This window comes from Egretta garzetta, unplaced genomic scaffold (genome assembly GCF_000687185.1).
Source record: "Egretta garzetta isolate BGI_Z169 unplaced genomic scaffold, ASM68718v1 scaffold292, whole genome shotgun sequence".
Lineage (NCBI taxonomy): Eukaryota > Metazoa > Chordata > Aves > Pelecaniformes > Ardeidae > Egretta > Egretta garzetta.
In genome coordinates this window covers 370,166-391,135 of record NW_009258789.1, presented here as the reverse complement: position 1 = coordinate 391,135, position 20,970 = coordinate 370,166, and the positions used below count along the sequence as shown (strand labels likewise).

The 20,970-nt window shown below is 36.5% G+C and overlaps 1 protein-coding gene across 1 annotated transcript in view; it reads left to right on the top strand.

Annotated features, from left to right (window-relative positions):
- LOC104135847 (transformation/transcription domain associated protein) overlaps positions 1-15,754 on the top strand; it is a 98,918-nt gene extending 83,164 nt beyond the window's left edge. The window contains 7 exon segments of the mRNA XM_035889237.1: positions 5,499-5,724; positions 6,311-6,528; positions 9,390-9,452; positions 9,455-9,567; positions 11,220-11,423; positions 12,366-12,560; positions 14,735-15,754. Of these exon segments, the coding sequence (XP_035745130.1) occupies positions 5,499-5,724; positions 6,311-6,528; positions 9,390-9,452; positions 9,455-9,567; positions 11,220-11,423; positions 12,366-12,560; positions 14,735-15,019 (1,304 nt within the window). The 3' untranslated portion in view covers positions 15,020-15,754.
- Positions 15,755-20,970: the final 5,216 nt, after the last annotated feature.

The following is a 20,970-nucleotide window of genomic DNA, read 5'->3' as shown; positions in this document are numbered from 1 at the left end:
TATCATGAGTGCTATATATTGCATGATGTCCTTTTTGAGGCACAACAGTTTTTTAGTTCAGATAAAAAATGGAGAGTATTTTCAATTTTTATATGCTGTTGTATATTTTTTGCATGCTTTTATGAAATATAAATGGCATTTAAGGTTTTCAGGTTTGCTATCTAATCATATAATTTATAAAGAATTATATGGAACAACATATAAAACAAAGAACAACAACCTAGGCCTGGACATAAAAATCATGTAAAGTCATAAAATGCAAAGTGTGCTTTAGTAAACTGAAGTTTGATAATAAGTAATCACTTTCTGTATTTTTTTGTTGAAGAGTTCATGGTTTATTTTTCAAGTATGGTTAAACATGAATGTCTACAGGATTAAAATAATTTTGCTTAGTACAAGATTTGATTTTATTTTAATCTAATAAATTCAGTGTTTTAATTCACAAATGAATTGTGGGAAAAGAGGTGAAACTGATTGATATACTTCGCATTTTTTTAATTTAATTCATTATGCAGAAAATGATTTTTTTATTCATTTTGCAATAACAGTAAAACATACATAAATGAATAGGATTGTAATTACTGTACTAAAGATAGCAAAGGCTTTTTTAACATTATGAGAAACCATTTGTAAGCCATGCCTACTGTGTCCTTTTGTCACACTAGAACGTTCATGTTTGTTTTTCTGGTTCTCAGTACCAGTTGCATTTAGATGATGGACAGATAATTACAGTGGTTGCCTTCCATTTCAAAAGTATCCAAGCTGAGGAGCTGTCTTGGAGTAAACTCTTTTCTTCAGTTATTTCCAGATTAATGTTGACAGCTATGTTTTATAGACACTTTCAACTATGTTTGGTTGCATAATCTCTTCCACCAATGCCTGAGTTGCATCTTGATGCCTGTTTGGAGCCACCGGGGACTCTCACACCATTTCTTACATTCTAAATGCTTTGTCTGCAGCCATCTGGACCATCAGAGCTTTGATAGGTCATCTTTTTCCATTCTAACATATATTTTAAAACCAAATTTTTCTTTGAATTTTTTTTTTCCTGGAACTTCAAATGCGTAGTTCTTTGACCATCTGTTCTTTGTTCCTTTTCTCCTTTTCTGCTAAACCTTTGACATCAAAGAACAGGCAAATGCTGAGAAATGCTCCCTTTGAGAGCTCTCTCAGCAGCGAAAGGAGGAGAAAAACTGCCTCAATTGTTCTTTTGTGGGCAGATGATAGTTTAGAGTTTGGATCATGCTTCTTTCTGCAACCATCTCTCTACTGAAGCTGAATATGAATGGAAAATTCCAAAATACACCCTTAAAGGGCAAGATAATTTTCTTGAAAGCACAATGAATTCTCTACCGCTAATGGAAACTCTGTAATCAGAAGGAAGCTTCTTGAAGTCCTACTGTTTCTCTGAAGTCAAGGGGAGAGGGCCAGGGGAATTATTAATTTTCAGCTTTTTTAAGGATTTTTTTGTTTGTGTTTTTTTTTCTCGAGAGTGAGCATAGCATCACTTGGGTAGGTCTATTCTTTACTTCCATTCAATGTTTTAGATTACAGAATGTTATCCAGAAAATCCAGATCAAGAGATTGGAGTTAGCATCATATTTGACCTTGGTCTGGTCTTTTCAGCCTTGGTTCTCTGGAGCTGAGTGATAAACCAGAAGTCCTGCTTCATATTTCTGCTTACCTGTCACTGAGATTTTTCATGTTTATTGGTGCTTTCCAAAAGTTCTTGTGAGATTAAAAAGAACCTTTGAGAAAGTACAGAGTATATACATGTCTGAATAATAACTTCAGTAGCAAGACGGCTCTTCTCTCTTGGAGAATCTTATTCAGTATCATATGTATAAAGAACTTTAACTGCTCTGTGAAGCTAAGCTTATATTTCAGTCCTAAGTGGCATCTTACATGATGGGTGTCCTGGCTCTTTAGTTGAAGATCCTTGAGTTGTGAACTTTAAATGTAGTCAGACTTTGTCTATGGTCAGAATAATCTTTAAAATCTTGCAAGTGAACTATTGGTTGCTCTAAAAGCATTAATCGTCTGTTACTTTTAACTGATTAGAACTATTTTCTGCTGGCATTTTTAAGTCAAGTCTTAGTTTGGAAGTGTTTTCTTTGTTTTTTAATGTTATGTTAATCTAACGTTCTGTAGGTCAAGGGTTTTGGGGGGACGGGGCTTGGTACTCTAATTTTTCTAACTCACATGTATTCTTTTTTTGTGTTGCTTCATGAAAAGTGATGGCACAGCCCTCACTGAAAAAGTATTAAGCCTTATCTAGTTGTGTTAAGAAACATCAGGATTTCTTAGGTCTGTCTCACTGTGCCCCCTCTTTGTCCTTTCATTGAGAGTGGCAAGAACTTGCTGATGATGCTGGGTTGGATGGAATCAGGTAGAAGTTTTTGAGTCATTCAAGACTTTGAATGAATGTGCGTGTTTGGAATACTTACATCACACTGTAAAATCTTTAGTAGCATTGAGAACAGAGAGCAAGCATCTTCAATTGCAGTCTGTATCACGGTCTTCTGTGAATATCTCCATTAAAGATGAGGGGATAAACCAGTATGTGTTAGTAAGTTCAGTAGTAAGTACTGAAAAAGTGGATTTGTTTGAAACAAAAATACTATTTATCTAGATTAAGATGTCTGCAAAGCAGAGAGACTTTGTACACAAATAATGTCTGGTCTTTTATTTCCCTTTCTTCCAGCTGAAGTGATTTTTCTTTTCAGATGGGCTCTCTGTGACATGAGCAAAATGAGTAATTGAACTCTCTGTTTTTCCCATCTGCCACTGGGAAAGAAAACAACAACAAAAATCCTAAAATAGGCATTTCAACAAACTATAACTATTCTCATGGTGAACCGAATGACTTTTTTTTGTAAGGAAATGTATTGATGCATATTTTTACTACCTTAGTGATTCACATTAGTACAAAAACTCTTTGCAATTTGGGGATGCTTTCCTGCACTTCAGGGATTCAGCAGATTAATGATTCAGTAATTTTGTCACTCTTCATGAAATGATTTACTCCCACTGCTCACTAGAGGGTAGGCTTGGGATTGTAATAAGAGTGTTTTACAGTGATCGTGCAATAGATGCACTGCCCATACTATGTAGAAAAAGAAAAGGGAATATTAGAGTTATACTAATTTCTAACATCCATAAATACGAAACTGTATTTTTCATTATAGACTTTTTTCTTAGAGAAGTGGAAAGGATTTTGTATGTGCTGGTTTTTTCCTCTGTTTTGGGCTTTTCGGCTTAAGGCTTTCACTGAGAGCTTTTAGTATATCACTACATTGCGGATACACAATGCAATGTGTTGGCTTATGTGTTCTCTGATATTTTGTTTAAGTAACAGAATAGCAAAATGAAAGGAATCCTAGGTTATATTATTTTATTTGGTAATATAATCCTGTACGTGTAAAGAAGAGAACTTGGAGAACAACAGTGTATGTATAGAATTATATGAACTTTCCTGGCTAAGAGAACAAATCTTCCAACCTTGTTTGTAGGAATAAGTCTTGTGGATAATCAGAGTTTTCAGTGGTTTTAATTGTGGTTGAGAACAACTTTTATAGGCAGTAATAGCTGTGTGCATATCCTTGATTCACTATTAGCATACTTGCAGATGGATGCTTGTAGCATATTTATGTGGTAAAATTAGTCTCCCCTCTGAGCAGCACTCAGGATTGTTGTGTTTTGGGTTTTGTTTTTTGTCAGCTTAGGAAAATACTATGTGTATGTAACATACTGAAACATAGATTCTGCAGTAAGAATCAAACTCCTTTTTGAGACTGTGTTAATTTTCTTTTGTATTGAATCATAATGAAGATTCTGTTTGTTCTGCTTTAGCTGTAAATCTCAGAAATACTGAATCTACATTCTCTGTTTCTTTCTTGCTGTTGCTTTTTCACTTGTAACATGTTGAACTTAAAATACTATCTTTTAGACTCTGTTACAGAAATGCTTTTTAAAAATTCAAGTTTGTTAGTTAACTTGCACAATTTGGGATGCAGTAACTAATGAGGTTTACAGAGGTTTACAGAGAGAGCGGTTTATCTTCTTCTCTGACTGTGTTTAGTCTCTGTTGTGGTACTGAAGTGCTAGACCATAATTTCCTTTGTGTATGTGGTTTATTTATTTTCCCTCTTTTGGGAAATTCAAACACATTTATTTCCTTCTTTGTTTATTTGCTGTATTCTGAAACTGTAGTGAAAGCAGTATTGAGATGGCGTTGGTGTTGGCCGAGAAAGTGGTTGATATTGCAGTGATTTCTTTTACAGAATTATCTGCACAGTGTATTGAAGACCATGTATTGACCTTGAGAAAGTTCTTCATCACTTGCATGTGGGCTAGAGGAGATAGTTCCATGCTGCAATACTGTTACATTGCAAAGCGAAGAGCAGGCTGTTTGCATAATATTGTCATTTTTGCTTAGGCTGTCATATCTGTTCTTCCTGTGGTGGCATGCAATTGTTATCTAAGCCAGGAAAGCATAAAGAGAATTTTCTTGCAGCTCAGAATAGCAGAATAATAGTAATAGCAGTTTTAGTACTTGTCCTGCAATTGCTCACAGTTTCTACATTGTATCCTCAGTTGAGGCTCTTGCATCCCTTTTAAAGTCTCCACTGATTTTAAATAAATAAATCATTTTTAATGAAATGGACAAAAAATTATAGTGCTAGACTGTAAAATAAGCTTACTTTACCTCTTTCACTAAATGATCTGATCTAATCAATTGGTTTATTACTGCTTTCTTTCTATGCAGTCTATCTGGTTGCAGTATATAGACAGTTAGATACTGTAATAGTATTTAAAATTTTCACAGTATGTTTTTCTAACTTTTGCATGACTGTAAAACAGGAAAATCTTGGGAAGCTCATTATTTACTAAATAATAGAGAATATTTTAGATTTGTGTATGGAAAAGAGATAACAGATCCTGACAGGTCATATATGATATTAGTAAAAAATCTGCTGTGGAGGTTAAATATTAACAGAGCCTGCCTTTTAAAGGCAACACAGCTCTATGTGCGTGTTCAGTTTGCACTATTGAATTGTATGATTTGTTCTCCTCCAGCATCTGCTGTTGTTGTGCTATTGCTGTTTTATGATCCTATACCAGTTATGCTGTGACTCTTCCTTAATGATTCTTGTGTCTCTTCTGTGTTTGTCTGAACCTGTGAGTTCTCCTCTGTGTTTAGGGTTCATAGGTAGCCATGTTTCTCTGCTGGACTTGCTTGGTAGTATGCTTGCCTTTTTTTGTGTAAGTTGCTGATTGTAGTAGCTTTCCATTTTACTATAGTATTTGAGACCAGCGTGATGCTTTTGTACATAACAGGTATGTCTGCTATATGTGGTACTCCTTAAAGTATTTTATGTCAGGGTATGTGGCTGGAAGAACCTCTTTGAAAATGCAAACTTCAGACACTTAATAGTTAAATACCCTGAATAGAATTTGAGATGCTGAGGATGTATATATTTTCTTTTACCTTTTAGACTTTGACTTCAGCGTGCCAGGGTCAATGAAACTTCACAATCTTATCTCTAAACTGAAGAAATGGATCAAAATTCTGGAGGCGAAAACTAAACAGCTTCCAAAGTTCTTCCTCATAGAGGAAAAGTGCCGCTTTCTAAGTAATTTTTCAGCTCAAACTGCAGAAGTAGAGATACCTGGAGAATTCCTTATGCCAAAGCCAACACATTACTACATCAAGATAGCAAGGTAATCTAAAAATACCCTCTGGTAGTTGTAATTCTGAAAATGGAGAAGAAAATGAGAAACTTCTCCATCTGTCCACTCTGTAAAAGTAGATGTCGTGTACATTTCATCTATTTAAACTACACATATGGAGTCATACTTTGGTATAACACTGTTATTTTTTCATTTTATCTTCTGGTAATTTTACGTTGCCTCACTAAGCAACTGTACTCTTATATGAAGAGTATATTTGGTTTTCTTTTATGTTGATATAAGTTGAGATTAGTTCTTCTTTTATAGTCAATAGAGGTACTGTTCTTCAAAATAGTGATAAAGGTCTGAACTAATGATTAATTCTGCCCAAGAACTGTGTTTCCTCAAAAACAAATAAAATCAAATGGAAGAGCTTTTTGACTACAAAATAAAGACCATGGGTCAGCTGGATGATAGAATTGTACCTTGCAATACAGGTGCACTGCTTTATTTCTTTATCTTTTTTTGTTGGATTTTTTGTTGTTGTTGGGGTGTTGGGTTTGGGTTTTTTTATCATCATGTTTTAATATCAGAGGAGATTACCTCAGATGCTTTCATATCCCTTTCTTCCTGATAGGTTTATGCCCAGAGTGGAGATAGTTCAGAAACACAATACTGCAGCTAGAAGACTCTATATCCGAGGTCATAATGGAAAGATTTACCCGTATCTGGTAATGAATGATGCTTGCTTGACAGAGTCTCGTAGAGAAGAGCGGGTATTGCAACTTCTTCGCCTTTTAAACCCCTGCTTAGAGAAAAGGAAGGAAACCACAAAAAGGCATTTGTTTTTTACAGGTACTGAAAAGAGAGTTTTTATATTATTTTTAAATATATGTTACATTCGAAGATTGTAATTGCTAAAGTTTTTTACAGCAACTAATCACAGACACTGAAGTTTTTGAATATTCAGAAGGTAAATTTCACATCTGTCTAGCTGATTAGTCTTTTCTTGCATTGTAGCACCCCCCTGAAGAAGTCAAGTTGATTGCATGTGATATAGGGTGTCTTTAGAAGAGCTTACACACATCATTTATGATGTAAAGTACAGCTGTGAATAACATATACAAGGCAGAGACATGCCCATTGGATCTGTTGCTGTGGAAATAGATACATGTACTTCAGAACAAGCATTTGAAGACAGTTGGGGAGGGACAGAATAAACCTTTTTCTTCCCAAGTTGCAATATATGAATATTGAATTTCTTTTATCCCTTCTACATAACACAGAAGAAGAAAGAAATTTTTTTTTAGAGCTTTGAATTTGATAGTTTCTGAATTCTCTGATGTGAGAACATATCTTTGTAATTTTTTAAGTAATTTTTATATCCATGGTGATGTTTGCTTTCAGGAATATATACTGACTGGTTAGTTGTTGCCAGATAAAATCCATTCATAATCTAGATATTGGATGCAGGACTTGTGTTGAGTGTACCATAAATGGTTACTTGCTTTGGAGAGTGCACTTTGCCAACAGCACCACCTGGCAATGCTTAAACATTATAGAATTAGCAAACATAATGGCAGGGAGGCCTTAATGAGGAGAGTTAAGGAGGGTTCCAGTATGATTTATGTGTATAAATTGCCAACATATGTAATAAAAAGGTTACATATTTAGGCATTTCAAAACAGAAACAGTGAATGAAGGATGAACACACAGTCTTAATTCTTTCTCTTTCCTTGCGTATCTTGGTTGTTGTCATGTGTTGATTATAAATAATTCATTCATGAAATGAGGAACGGAATATCAGAGTCTTGCCTGGCAACATGATCTGCTTGTGATTCAAATACTAATGTAAATGCTTTAAAATAGTTAAACTCTTGTGTTTTCCAGATACTAAAGCTATTGGCAAGTTCCAGCTTACAGCTGTGTAGCTACTTCATATCAATGTATAAATACATTTAATTTCAGAAGGTCAATGAATCACTAGCTTCATATAAATGAGTTCTGTACATTGCATTAGTCAATTCTAATAACCCTTGGTTGGTGAGCAGGAAATATATTACAGATAAGGGAAGCTTTAATCAAAGACACTAAGACAAAGCTACTACTTTGCTGTTGTCCTTTTAAAAAAGTGCTGAAATTTGGTTTTAAAAAAGTGTGGTTTCATCAGCCCTCCTTTTTGGGCTAATAGAATCTGTTGACATGAAGTCGCTGTCATGAGGTTAGGTGGCCAGATGATGCAAGTTGCACTTAGAGAGCTAGAAATGCACATTTGAGTTCTAACTTTAAAAAGACCAAAATGTACATGCCAAAGGATTTTTTATAACAAAATAATTAAATTTATAACAAAATTAAATATATTATCTGTACATATGTGAAGACAATTTTGGGTCACTCAGAGGCCAAAAAACCAGAAATGCAGTAGATAAAGACTTGAAAGGATCTGCCGTTCATAAACCCAAGTTGACTGGACCTGATCTTCTGGTTGTCCTGGATGTGCTGTGTGATGGCACTCAAGGTGACCTGCTCCATGATCTTCCCTAGCACCAAGGTCAGGCTGACAGGCCTATAGTTCCCTGGATCCTCCCTCCAGCCCTTCTTGTAAATGGGCATCACATTTGCCAACCTCCAGTCAAGTGGAACAAGGATACTGATACAAAAATATATCCTTTATATAGCATGATTAGTAAAGTAACATGTTTTTCTGCAAAGAACTGTTTTTAAATACAGTGGTTTTGGAAATAATTCAGTACCTTGTGGTTTGATACTTTTTGAAAGAACTTAAAGAACATTCATTTCTCTGCTGCTAGAGGTTAATGGAAGCAGACCAGAAGAAATAGCTCATTAACACCTCTTCTGCAGAATGCATTTTCTTCTTTAAGATTGAAGAAATTACATCAAACCATTTAAATGCATTTAAGCAACTGTTCCCTATATTTCTGAGGTTAAATATTACAGCTTCCGAAGGAAATGATGAGAGAACAGTTTTGGTGGTAACTGGACATCACTGTCAACCAGTATAAACAGTGTCACTGGAAGAGCTAGCTATGGAAGAGGCCTTGTCTGTCTCTAAGGAGGTGGGGATGCACATAAGGCTCAGTAGGACGATATATCTGTTGAGCACCATGAAACTGCAAAAAGGGTTTTTACAAGTTTGCTGTTAGTCAAGGAAAAGCTCAGTGGCTTAAGTTTTCTTATTACTGAATATTTTGCTGTCTTATGTTATTTTTCAAATAGTGTCATTTAAGCATGTATTCCTCAACTATGTTCAGATTTTTTTTTCCTCCAGTTTTCCTGAATCACATTGAATACCCTATTGAGCTTAGCATTTTGTTCCTCAGAGTCATTTCTATTGACATAACGCTAGTGTCATGTAATCAGATATTACGAACCCATTTGCATCTGAACAAAGTATTACCCTCTTCTCTGCAGGTAAAGAAGAGCAGGAAGAATAACGAGTACTCAATTAGTTGATATTTCTGTTAAGATAAAAAAAATATACCATAGTTTCTTTTTAACTGAGCTTGTGAATTAGTTATGAGTGTAGTAATAAAAATTTTCTCTTGATACACTTCAGTTGATTATCACAGTCGTGTTTTAAGGGCCAATACTTGCATGATAATTCTTCTCTCAGTATTTGGGTTATGGATTAACTGTTTCATTTGGTTTTGCTGTCTCTGTCCCCCTTTTCCCTCCCCTTCTCAAACTACTCCTAGTCCCCCGTGTTGTAGCAGTTTCTCCGCAGATGCGTTTGGTTGAAGACAATCCCTCTTCTCTTTCCTTTTTTTCAAGCAACGCTGTGCCAAGAAAGGCATTGAGCATGACAACCCTATTTCTCGTTACTATGACAGGCTGGCAACGGTCCAAGCACGCGGGACTCAAGCTAGCCATCAGGTATTAGAATATATAATGAATTTTAATCAAGGGCTTTTCATGAGAACTCTGCTATACTGTGTCTGATCCCCTGCCCACCCCAACTCTTCACCTTGCATTAGATGTAAGACAGACGTTATTTTGGTTTTGCTTAATATATTCTTGGAAACTCTTATATGTCTTTTGTATTTTAGATTATCTTGGAAAACTTAAAAAAAGCTGTATTTGTTTTACTCTAGGTTGTTTTGAGTAACTGCAACTGAAAACAGACAAGGTGTTGATTGCTTTTTGGCCCTTTTTTATAGTGCTTTGAAAATAATTAATTGATAACATGGGAAACAGCATTCCTAGTTTACATAAGCAGTTACAGCATGGTATGTGATGCAGGCTTCCCCATGTTCTTCTAATACATCTCCTAAAATTGCCAGTGGATTCATTTCATCTAAGTCAAATAGAAACGGTTGAGTAATCTCACTCTAATAAATTATAGTACTCAGAAAGAACAAAGCTCCCTCTGTCTGTAACCTCCATCAAAAATCCAGTTCTGATAAATTAAGGTTATTTTGTGGTTGGTTTTTTTTATCTTAAAGTTAATGTAAATTCTTACATAAAATGCCAGTCCCATTTCAAATATAGCTATTAGAAAATCCACAGTATACATGTATCACAGACATCGTTTCGAGAAACTATCTTTTCAGGCTCTCTTTGTTACAAAATAAAATGAAGTGTTACGTAACATCTGTTTCTATTTTGAGAATTTTTCCTTCAGGTTATAAAACTCTTTAACAGCCATTTAATTGAAGTCAGGATGACTATCATGCTTTCTGGTGTAATAGAACAGATCCTAACTTTATTTCTTTTTCTAATTAATTAGGTTAGTATATGCTACAGTAATTAAATATTTTGGTAGATTACAAATGTTTACATTTAGGGAAAAAAGTGTTGCACAGTGTTCACTTACAAGAAGCGTTTGAATACAGCTCTCAGCTTTTATCTTTTCGTATTTTTGAGGTAATTTTGCTGTAATAGTACATTTTACAAATTACTTTACCCAGTGTTTTTCCCTACCTTGTGTAGTAAAAATTCTTTACCTTTTACCCTGTATATGAAGAACCCATGCAGAGAGACATATTTAGGTTGCATGCTTTGTAGGTCCTGTGTATAATTTCAAATCTTGCCATTATGCTTAAAATAAAGGATTTTATTTTATTGCTGCTCACACTGAAGCTTGAAAATAGTGAAGTATATTCTGTTCGTTTCCCATAAGGAAGTGCAGCATCCTGAGTTGAATGTCTCTGTAACTCACGTCTGATTTTCTTGAAAGTCTTGAATAGAAGATACTTCAAATCAGGTTATATAACTTCTCGGTCTCAGGTTTTTTGATACATGCCTTTTTGCAGTTCTCATGCTAATATGGTTTTATTAAAATTTTAGTCTTTTCAGGTAAAGAATATTTTCTAGCTGTGCAGAGGGTGGACTAACAAAATATTTTGTGTGTTTTGACGAAGAAGTCAGGAAACAATGTTGGATTGAAAGCATCTAAGTTCAGGATGTTTTTCCTAAAATGGGGTACAGTGGCTGAGAGAAGTTCGGTAGTTGCTTTTGGAATATTTGTCTGTTGCTAATAAGTATACTAAAAACGATCTCTTTTGACTAATAATTTTCATGTGTAGGTTCTCCGAGATATACTTAAAGAAGTACAGAGTAACATGGTGCCGCGCAGTATGCTTAAGGAGTGGGCTTTACATACATTCCCCAATGCGACAGATTACTGGACTTTTCGAAAGATGTTCACTATTCAGTTAGCCCTAATTGGCTTTGCAGAATTCATCTTTCATTTAAATAGACTCAACCCTGAAATGCTGCAGATTGCCCAGGTATGCTTTAGTTTGTTCTAGATGTGTGCTGTCATCTTTGATCAAATGGAAATTTGGACTATACTTTTGAAATGAGTCAAAACGGTAATTCGACACATATAATTAACAGTGCATTTCAGTAGGCTTTTCATTTATATGTGATTGCACATCATGTAGGTAGTAATTTAAACTGCAGTCCCCATGGACAGCAACTCTACCTTCTGTGGTGAGAATTTAGAACTTTGTCTGTAAAATTGTTCTTAGGTATTTGAACTGTTCATGTAAAATGACTGATATGTCTGAAATGTGAATATATCTCTGTGTCAATCAGATTTAAAAAAAATAAAATGTAGACCTTTATTTTCTTAAAGGGGAATACCCTTTTTCAAATAGTGTTCTTTTTTAAGCTTTGCTATCATGTCAAGCTGCAACTCTTATTAATAGTTATTTTTCTGTCTTAACCCAACATTTAAAATGAGGCTTGCCTCCTTAGTAAGGCAAAGGTGGTATATATTAAAGTTTTTTAATGCCATTTTAACGCATGGAGGGCAATACTCTGTATAGCAATTAAGATTCTTTAATCCCTCTAGATAAGCATTCAGATGCTTACCCAGAGTGGACCGCTGCGTTGAGAACGCTTACCCAGAGGGGAGATGTATAGAGAACAGAGATCTGTCTGTCTGCATGGCTCCTTATAGACCATGCTATGGAAGAATCTGTTCCTTAAGTTTGATATTACAATAATGTGTATGGGGTTTGGACACACATTTTGAGAGAAGTACATACCTGACTTTGTGCATGCCTTTAATTTTTTTGCTCAAAACCTGTTTGAAAATGTGAAAAGCTATTGGAGTACTATTTGTACTCTGAGTATTAACAGTAAACAAAAATCCATCTTCTTTTCATTTCATTAATGAAATCTGTTCCTTTAATTACTTTTGTGCATCTTGCTTTTAAATCCAGGATACTGGCAAGCTAAATGTAGCTTACTTTCGCTTTGACATTAACGATGCTACTGGAGATTTGGATGCCAATCGTCCGGTTCCGTTCCGGCTTACACCAAACATTTCTGAATTTCTTACCACCATCGGGGTGTCTGGTCCACTGACTGCATCTATGATTGCAGTAGCTCGCTGCTTTGCACAGCCAAACTTTAAGGTTTGTATGCCTTTTGAAAGGTCATTTGCAGGTGTGTTGTGTGTGACAATTTATAAACTAAACAGCACTTTCTTGATTAAGGTAGAAACTGAACAGTCCGTGTTTGTTTTTAAGCTGAAGTTCATCACAAAGGCCAGCTGAAATGTTTGCAATCTGCCTTTTTGGAAAGAATTTGAGGAAGATAGGTGTAATTCTGTCCTTAATTTAATTTTTTGTCCAAACGTGTTAATTCAGGCTGATTGTTTCAGTGCTCTAGCCTCATAAATCCTTACAAATTCTGGCAGTGGTAAATAGTAAAATGACAAATGCAACATCATTTAGAATCTTCATAATAATCTGTGTATAGAAATGTGTCTTAGCCCTTTGTTAGCAGAATAGAGTGCTAAAGATATACGGTTACTTTGATGGATTCTAGCTCTTAGCAATGTGTAGTTTTCTAAAGAGATTGTCTAACTTCCTTTTAAATTCTAATGCTTTCCAAAAATGAGGCATCTTGCACTTATGCAAGTAATTTGCACCAGAATGACATTGCACAGAATGTACTGTAGCTCTGGTGTGAGCTAGTTACTTTTTACAAGATGGAAAATATCCTAAAGTGATTTTTTTTCTTTATCTAGAATACAGAAGGCTGTGTTAGAATATTTTTTAAATAATTCATCATCTTACCTTACAAAGCCATGTCTATACATGCAAATGAATTTGCAGACATAGCCTGTAATTTCAACATCTGAATGATGTATGCCCAATTAGACTTGCCACATCAATTTAGTGCGGCCCCACCTTGAGTGCTGTGTGCAGTTTTGGGTGCCTCACTGTAAGAAGGACATCGAACTATTAGAGTGTGTGCAGAGGAGGGCAACCAAGATGGTGGAAGGTCTTGAGGGCAAGACTTATGAGAAGCAGCTGAGGTAATTTGATTTGTTCACTCTGGAGAAGAGAAGGCTGAGGGGTGACCTCATTGCAGTCTACAGCTTCCTCAAGGTGGGTCGCAGAAGGAGAGGTGCTCATCTCCTCTCTCTAGTGATCAGCGATAGGACACGAGGAAACGGAATGAATCTGTGTCCAGGGAAGTTCAGACTGGACATTAGGGAAATGTTCTTCACAGAGAGGGGAGTCGGTCACTAGAACAGACTTAGGGAAATGGTCATGGCACCAGGCCTGTCAGAGTTCAAGGAGCATCTGGATGACACTCTTAGTCATGATTTAGTTTTAGGTAGTCCTGCAAGGAGCAGGGAGTTGTACTCAATTATCCTTATGGGTCCCTTCCAAGTTCAAATATTCTATGATTTCCATGATTTCTTGAAGATCATTGCTCTTTTTGGAGCAATGGGTGCCCTGCTCAGTTCAGGAATGTGAAGATTATTGCTTTAGATTATCTGTTTTAGAATTAGGAGGAATGCTTTTAACATTTTCTGCATTTATCTTTTTTACAGTGTCCATGAAATATACTTAATATGTGTTTGTATATGTTGGTCTAATACCTATACGTGCTATGAAATGTTTTATTTCTTATGTGCAAACAGTGAATTTGACTCAGACTGGATACCTAAAAGTTTGTTTTAGAAGCTCAAGGCTGTTGGAGTTGACAGATTAACGTCAGTAGCTCCACTCAGCGATGAGAAAAAACAGGAGACTATTTGTTGCAGGCATTTCTTTTTCATCCAAGGATAGAACTGGCCTATATATACATATGCATATACTTATATATATTATATATGCATGTAGTATGTTGCTATCAGTGTTCTTTCCCCATTTGGCAGAAAATGGTATTCCCTGAGAATGTAATCATTGTGCAGAAACCCGCCGGCTTTGCGAAGCACTCTTAATCTTTGCACAAGACTTCTGTGTATGTGTGCACGTGTGTGGGAAAAGTCATAAAATTAGTGGAGTCATTTAAAAATAGAATATACATGACTGTGTATGAAGATCTTAATGTATGTGTTAGTTTATGTGAATTTTCATTTCTGTAGGAGTCATTGTGTTGTGTTTTCATAATGAAAGCTTTTTATGAAAAGGAACACCTTGAGAGGAAATAGTAAAGGCAGTTGGAAGCCATGCTCATCAATGTGGGACCAAAAGTGTCAAATGCCATTGATGAAAATCTAGTTACAGTTCTATAATCCCTGATGGTTCTTCGGTTTAATATAATAGTCTGATTTTTCTCCCTCATATAGGTTGATGGCATCCTAAAAACTGTGCTACGGGATGAAATAATTGCATGGCACAAAAAAACACAAGAGGATACTTCCTCTCCACTCTCAGCAGCTGGGCAACCCGAAAATATGGACAGCCAGCAGCTGGTTTCACTAGTTCAAAAAGCTGTTACCGCTATCATGACTCGACTTCATAATCTTGCTCAGTTTGAAGGAGGAGAAAGCAAAGTCAACACTCTGGTAGCAGCTGCAAATAGCTTGGATAATCTCTGTCGTATGGATCCTGCCTGGCACCCCTGGCTGTAACTTGAAATTTTCAATAGCTTTTTTTGCTGCTGTTTGTGGTGTGAGCCATATATTGTGTTAAGAAAATGTGAAAAAAGCTTTCCAGACCATGGCTTACCTGTCACACTGCATTTTGTCAGTCTTCATTTTAATCGTGTTTACAGTAATATGACAATTTTACTGTTTTTAACTTTATGAGGGGACATTTCCTCCGGTTTAAGAAAGGTTGTTTAATATGCAACAACAGCTTTCATAAATAGGTTAAAATGAAGAGAGGAAGCTTAAATAATGTACAGAAAAATCTTATTTTATTCTGAGGACTGTAAAACTAGCGCTGTTAGATTTAGGGTCTGTCATTCCTAATAACCTGCAGTATATAAATTTTTTTATACAATAGTAATTGTTAAAAAAAAAAAAAGGCAGTATTTCCAGTTACTGAATTTTACTTTGTGAAATTTTACTTAATCACTGTCCCTTCATTATACCAAATTGAAGGTACAAATGAATACTCTTCCTTTAAGTTTGCTTCAAATTTACATGAGCGAAATTGGTTTGTACAGAGAATTTTGTACCAAGTGTATAGAGGTGACTTTTTGTTAGGCACTGAGAAAATGATCAAATTGTGCTAGCTTTTCTTGGAGCACAAGCTATGTACAGTAAAAGTGTAAACCATTTAGAGTATTTGGTTTAGTTGTGGACAGTGTTTGGGGGGGAGGTTTATAAAAAGGATGGAAAAAGTCATCCTTTGATACATGTATTTGGTCGTAATAGATAAAAAAAAGTAATATCTTATAAAGTTCTCTCTTTTTTTAATGTTTAGAATTACAATAGCTTCCTTAGAATGAATACTTTTCTTTGTAATTTAAGAAAAGATCAGTTTAATGTTTCACCTGTCTTTCTGTTGTGTTAGCATTTTTATAAAACTTTGGTGTTGAGAATGTTAAATTTGTACAGAGTGATTTTTTCAAAATAAATATTTTGTAAAACTCTCTATGGTATTCATTTTATTTAGAATATTTTTAATATTATACTATGGACTAACTAGAAAAGACCCAAAAGGAGATGTAATCTTTAATAAATGAAACTAGCCTGTATGTTAAAGGGTGGTGACTTGTATTGATGAGATGTGGATGTGATGTTCTTATATATGGTGTTAAATTTGTTTACAGAAGAGCTGCAAATAGGAAGTATGTGTATGACAAGAATTTCTTCATTCAGTGTACGCTCTTTCTTCCTAGCCAGTCAATTAATGTGTTAACCATCTGTTTTTTGTCTTTGAACACAAGAGTCTATTTCATGTCTACAAGGAATTCTGCTTTTAAGCAATTGTTCAGAGGTCAAGATTGTATCTGCAGATGAACTCCATTATGGGATTTCTGCTATTCCCACAGAAACAAAGATGATCTTCATTGCTATAGCAAAGGATGGGTCTGTCTGGTGGTGTGGTTTTGTTTTTGTTTTTTTAATAAACAGTCAACAGATTCTCTAGAGATTTCAGAATCATGAGAGGCGTAATTGAAGTTAATCACCACCATTCAGTAGTATACTGTCTGTGAAAGAAGGGGAATTTCTGAAAGCCAGTCTGATGATGTTTCCTGGGTGGGTGAGTTCACCTGCAAGTGAACAGATGAACAACAACGAACTCATTGGTTACCTGCAGATCAAGGCTTGCAGTAGGTATGGCTGTAGTCAAGTCATTATTTAAAAACAAAGCAACATGTCCTTTGCATAGGTCTCTTACAGAGTTGCAAAAAGACCTGTTCCTTTCATCTTCGCAGCCATTAGCAAAACCAGTCAATTGATACGGACTTGACTGTCAGCATGATACAGGGGTATGTGTCCTCTACTGGTCTCCTAACACCATTAACAGCACTGAACCTGGTGCAGAGAGACGTGAGGCTGATGGACAGAAAGCGCTATGTATGTGTGGCCTCAGGAAAGTGCTGGGTATGTAGACCTCAGGTATCAGTTATTTGCTCAGTCTTCGTTACCTTTCAGGTGGGATATTCCAGTGTTGTACTGGGCACGAAGCCTTTGGTGGTTAGTACAGAATATTTTGCTATATATTAGCTATGTGTTAATGTTACAATATGTGCCAATTAAACATAGTTTGGAGGATAATGTATAGTTTTGCTAGATTAATTTACGAATTTGCACCTGTTCTTCCTGACTAGTAACAAGGTCATCTAGTATTACAAATGAAGATACCTTGCACTCCAGCTTAAATATTTTTTTTTTTCCCCTTGGTTTATAAATATACTATAGCAGGAAAAATAAAATGCAATTTTGAAAATGGAAATTAGGATGTTATTGACTTGTAAATGAAAAGGAAAGCTTTACCCTTAGCTCTAGTAAATGAAAAGTAAATGCGCAATAATGATGTTCTGTTTTTATTACACCACAAAATACAACACAACATTAAGGAACAGTGATAAATTTAGCTTATTCTGTGTAGGAGTTGTAATAATCTAATCCTAGAATTTTTGGAATAAAAAGCGAATTGGAAATACTTGTTTGCTAGCTTACACTGCAACTGCAGTATATGTTTCGCTGAAATTATTTTACTTAGAGGATTTCCCATGCAAGTTTCTTTTCAGTTCTTTCCTAGGTGAGATGGACCAGAGCCTCTCCCAGCTGAATTGCTACTGCCTCTCCCATTAGTTGGTTTGAGGACCTTAGTGAGAGCAAAGGGACTCTCGTCAAGCAAGTCATGACTTTCCTAGGTGCCTACCTACTTCTTCTCTGGGTCTAGAAGTGTCAGTAGCCGATAAAGTCCAGCAGAAGCAGACTGTGAGCATTCAGTCCTCAAAAGTTTAAAAAAGAATGGTAGCCAACTGGTTAACTCTGAGCCATAGCCACATGATGACAGGTAAGGCAGGTCAGTTTGTGGACTTGAGATGCAGGCATTTAGATCAAGGGGATCAAGCCTTTCTGCTTACCATAGTTCTTATGTGGATCAAAGGATTTGCTGTGGGATTTGGCTGGGAGGAAGAGTTTATTCCTTCTCACCAGATACTTTTTGTTCTAGATTACGGTTCTGTTTCCTTGTGTGATGAATAAAGCGTGGCCCCTTTATTCCCACACTTGGTTTGTGTGCTCCTTATCTATCAGAGAGGACGATCAACTGAGTCATGCTGTATGCCAGTATATACAAGTGGAAGCTCAGATATGTGAATGGTAAGGGGTATATAAGGATTTGGAAAACAAACTTTTTTTTTTTTTTTTTTTTTTGGCAAAGACTTGCTTCCTTATCAAAATCATGTTGGCAAGAAGAACCTGAATTTTCTTCTTATAAAAACATAACACTTCCTGCATGTGTCACAACATACTCTATATGCAGTCATTCACAACTAAGCTTAGTGCTTTCATGATTTGAAGGGAATTGTTGGCTTCCTTTTATTGAAGATTGTAACATTTGTTGCTGTGAAATATGGCACATGCTGTATCAGAGGAGTTGCAGGATTTTTTCCTTAATTATTTGCATGTCTTAGATATGTCTGACTCTGAGAGATGACAGCATTTCCTGAAAGGGAATTATCAGATCATTCAGCCACTTTCCTGTTTATGATGGAAATCATAATGGAAAAAATGGGAATGTAAGTTAAAAGGTACAAACTTTATTGTTTTTAGATTTCTCTCTTGTTTATTCAACTATACTCCTAAAAGAAAACTTTGGGTATGAGGGAGCAGTGCTAACAGGGAAAAGAGAGTTATTTTAATGAGGTCCCTGACCGTGTTAATGTGCAAACATTAATAATTTGTTCTCTTCTTTCATGAATATATGCTGTGGATTTACCTTATTTTGTGAGAAGGCTTACATGGTCTTAACCCAGAGTTTTACCACTGGCTCCAAGGAGGTAAATCCTGCAAGCTTTTAGTTATACATGAGCATTCTTCAGAGTGTGGAGGAAATTTTCTGACATATCTTGTATGATCAGCAACTGTCCATTAGCAGGTAAGTAGTTTGACATAGTACAGTATATGAAGTTCCTGATTATCTTCAAGAACACGTGGCATGTATCTTAGCTGCATTTAATTTTTTATGATTGTAGATAATGGTTCCCTCTGTCTCATTAGTTCAGATACATGCTCAATATGCTGAGCAGATACTTGAAAGTGAAATACATTAATTGTCGATTCACTCATAAGAGTTCCCTTTAAGGTTTCTTCCCTCAGATTACATATTACACAAAAAAGCCCATATTATTACTCTGTGAAATCAAATGCTTGAGAATTGAGAGAGATCAAATTTAAAATTGGCTCTGAAATTGTGTGCATGGGCATTATGCCATTCTTAAAATTTCTCCTGTTGTGTTCTTGGGTTGTTTCCCCTGTAGTCCTGGACAGATTTGGCTGGATCTTCATGAGGGTAACTAGTCACAAGTCCTCGATACCAATGTTGTGCCAGCCATATTTTAAGTCTGTATGAAATGCATAGCGATACACATGTCGGTAGACTTTCCCACACATACCTGTGTTGTGAAGTGGGCTTTATGGTGGGTTGCTTGAGTGACAGAAATATTAATAACTAAGAAGCAGATTTGGCATGAAAATCTGTGGACAAAAATGTGAGCTGTGGATTTTAAATGGAGAATAAATAGTTGTCAAGTTTCTCAAATTATACTGTATTATTTCAGTCTCCTGATTTTTGTAATCATATTTGGCTCTGTCTTTATTAGACGAAGCTGCTGCAATTTAACCATTTATTATTACAGTCTGCTCTCAAAGTAGATTATCAGAATTCATTTGCTGAAGTGAATTATACTCCAAAACAAAATCATTTAGCATGAGTTGGGTGTTTGAGCCCACCTTCTGAAACTGGTATGCCGCTTTCCTCTCCTGTAATTGGGCTGTCCGTGAATTGTCAGATACAAAGAAGCAGCGCGAGAGATTAGTTATTACTGGAAGAAGATGACTCAAAGCATTTCAGCAGCAGACAATGAAAGCTCTGTTTTGTAATGGCAGTAGAATAAAGTTGCTTTTAAGGCTCTGATCTGTTTCAAATATGATGTATGAAATGTTCTTTTGTGGTGTAGAAACCTATTCAGGGAGAAGAATTCAAACTCACAGGAGCTTTTAATCAGCTCAGTGTGGGTGCATTTCATATTTAAGAGGTTCAGGAGAGCACATGTGAAACGACTGGTGTCTTGAATGTGATTTATGGATGTGTCGGGGTCTCGGCGTCCACGTGTGCAGGCTCTCAAGGCTCCCTCCAGGATGTTAGTCTGACAGTAGTGCTACATGGGGTTTATTTTAAAGGAGGACTCAAGGCGCTGAAATGCAGGGGGGTGGGGAGGGAAGTGTAAAATTGTTAACTTAGAATTTAATCTCTTGAGTGTGGCCTTTCCATTTGCTCTAAATTATCATTGCCTTTCCCTGAGAGTTTCAAGAAAAGAGTGGGGGAAATGCTATTTCTGTGTCAGCCATGTTGCGTCCCCTCGCCTCTTTCAAACTTCTCCCTTTGCTGCTATAATCTAATGTTTTACTTTAGGAAACCTTTTATTTCTTTCAGTTACCCCCCAGAAAACACCACATATGTAAGTGTTGTGGGTGTAAATGCCAGGGCCTGGGCAGCAGGGGCTGGAGCAGTGTCCTGTGGGGAGCAGGCTGTGAACTGCCCCGTGCCGGTCCTGGCCGGTTTGGGAAACTGAGGGGAGCTTCAGCCAGTCCAGGAGCACGCGGCGCCGCTGCTGAGGCGCGCCTGGGGGAAGGTGGCAGCCATGAGGGACCCCGGCCACGGGCCATCCGTGCGGAGCAGAGGGGCAGTGAGAAGCGAAGACCTGTGGAGAAGAAGAGAAAGAAGCAAAGGAGCAGCTGCAAGGCGCCATTACCCAAGGGATTGGGAGGGACCAAGTGGAATCCACTGCTAAAACGAGTGAACTAGGGGCTAAGAAGCAGGGACGAGAGGTGGCAGACTTGAAGCTCAGCCTGGCAAAGCGGGAAGAAAGGTGCTTCCCTAAGGGTTTGTTTCG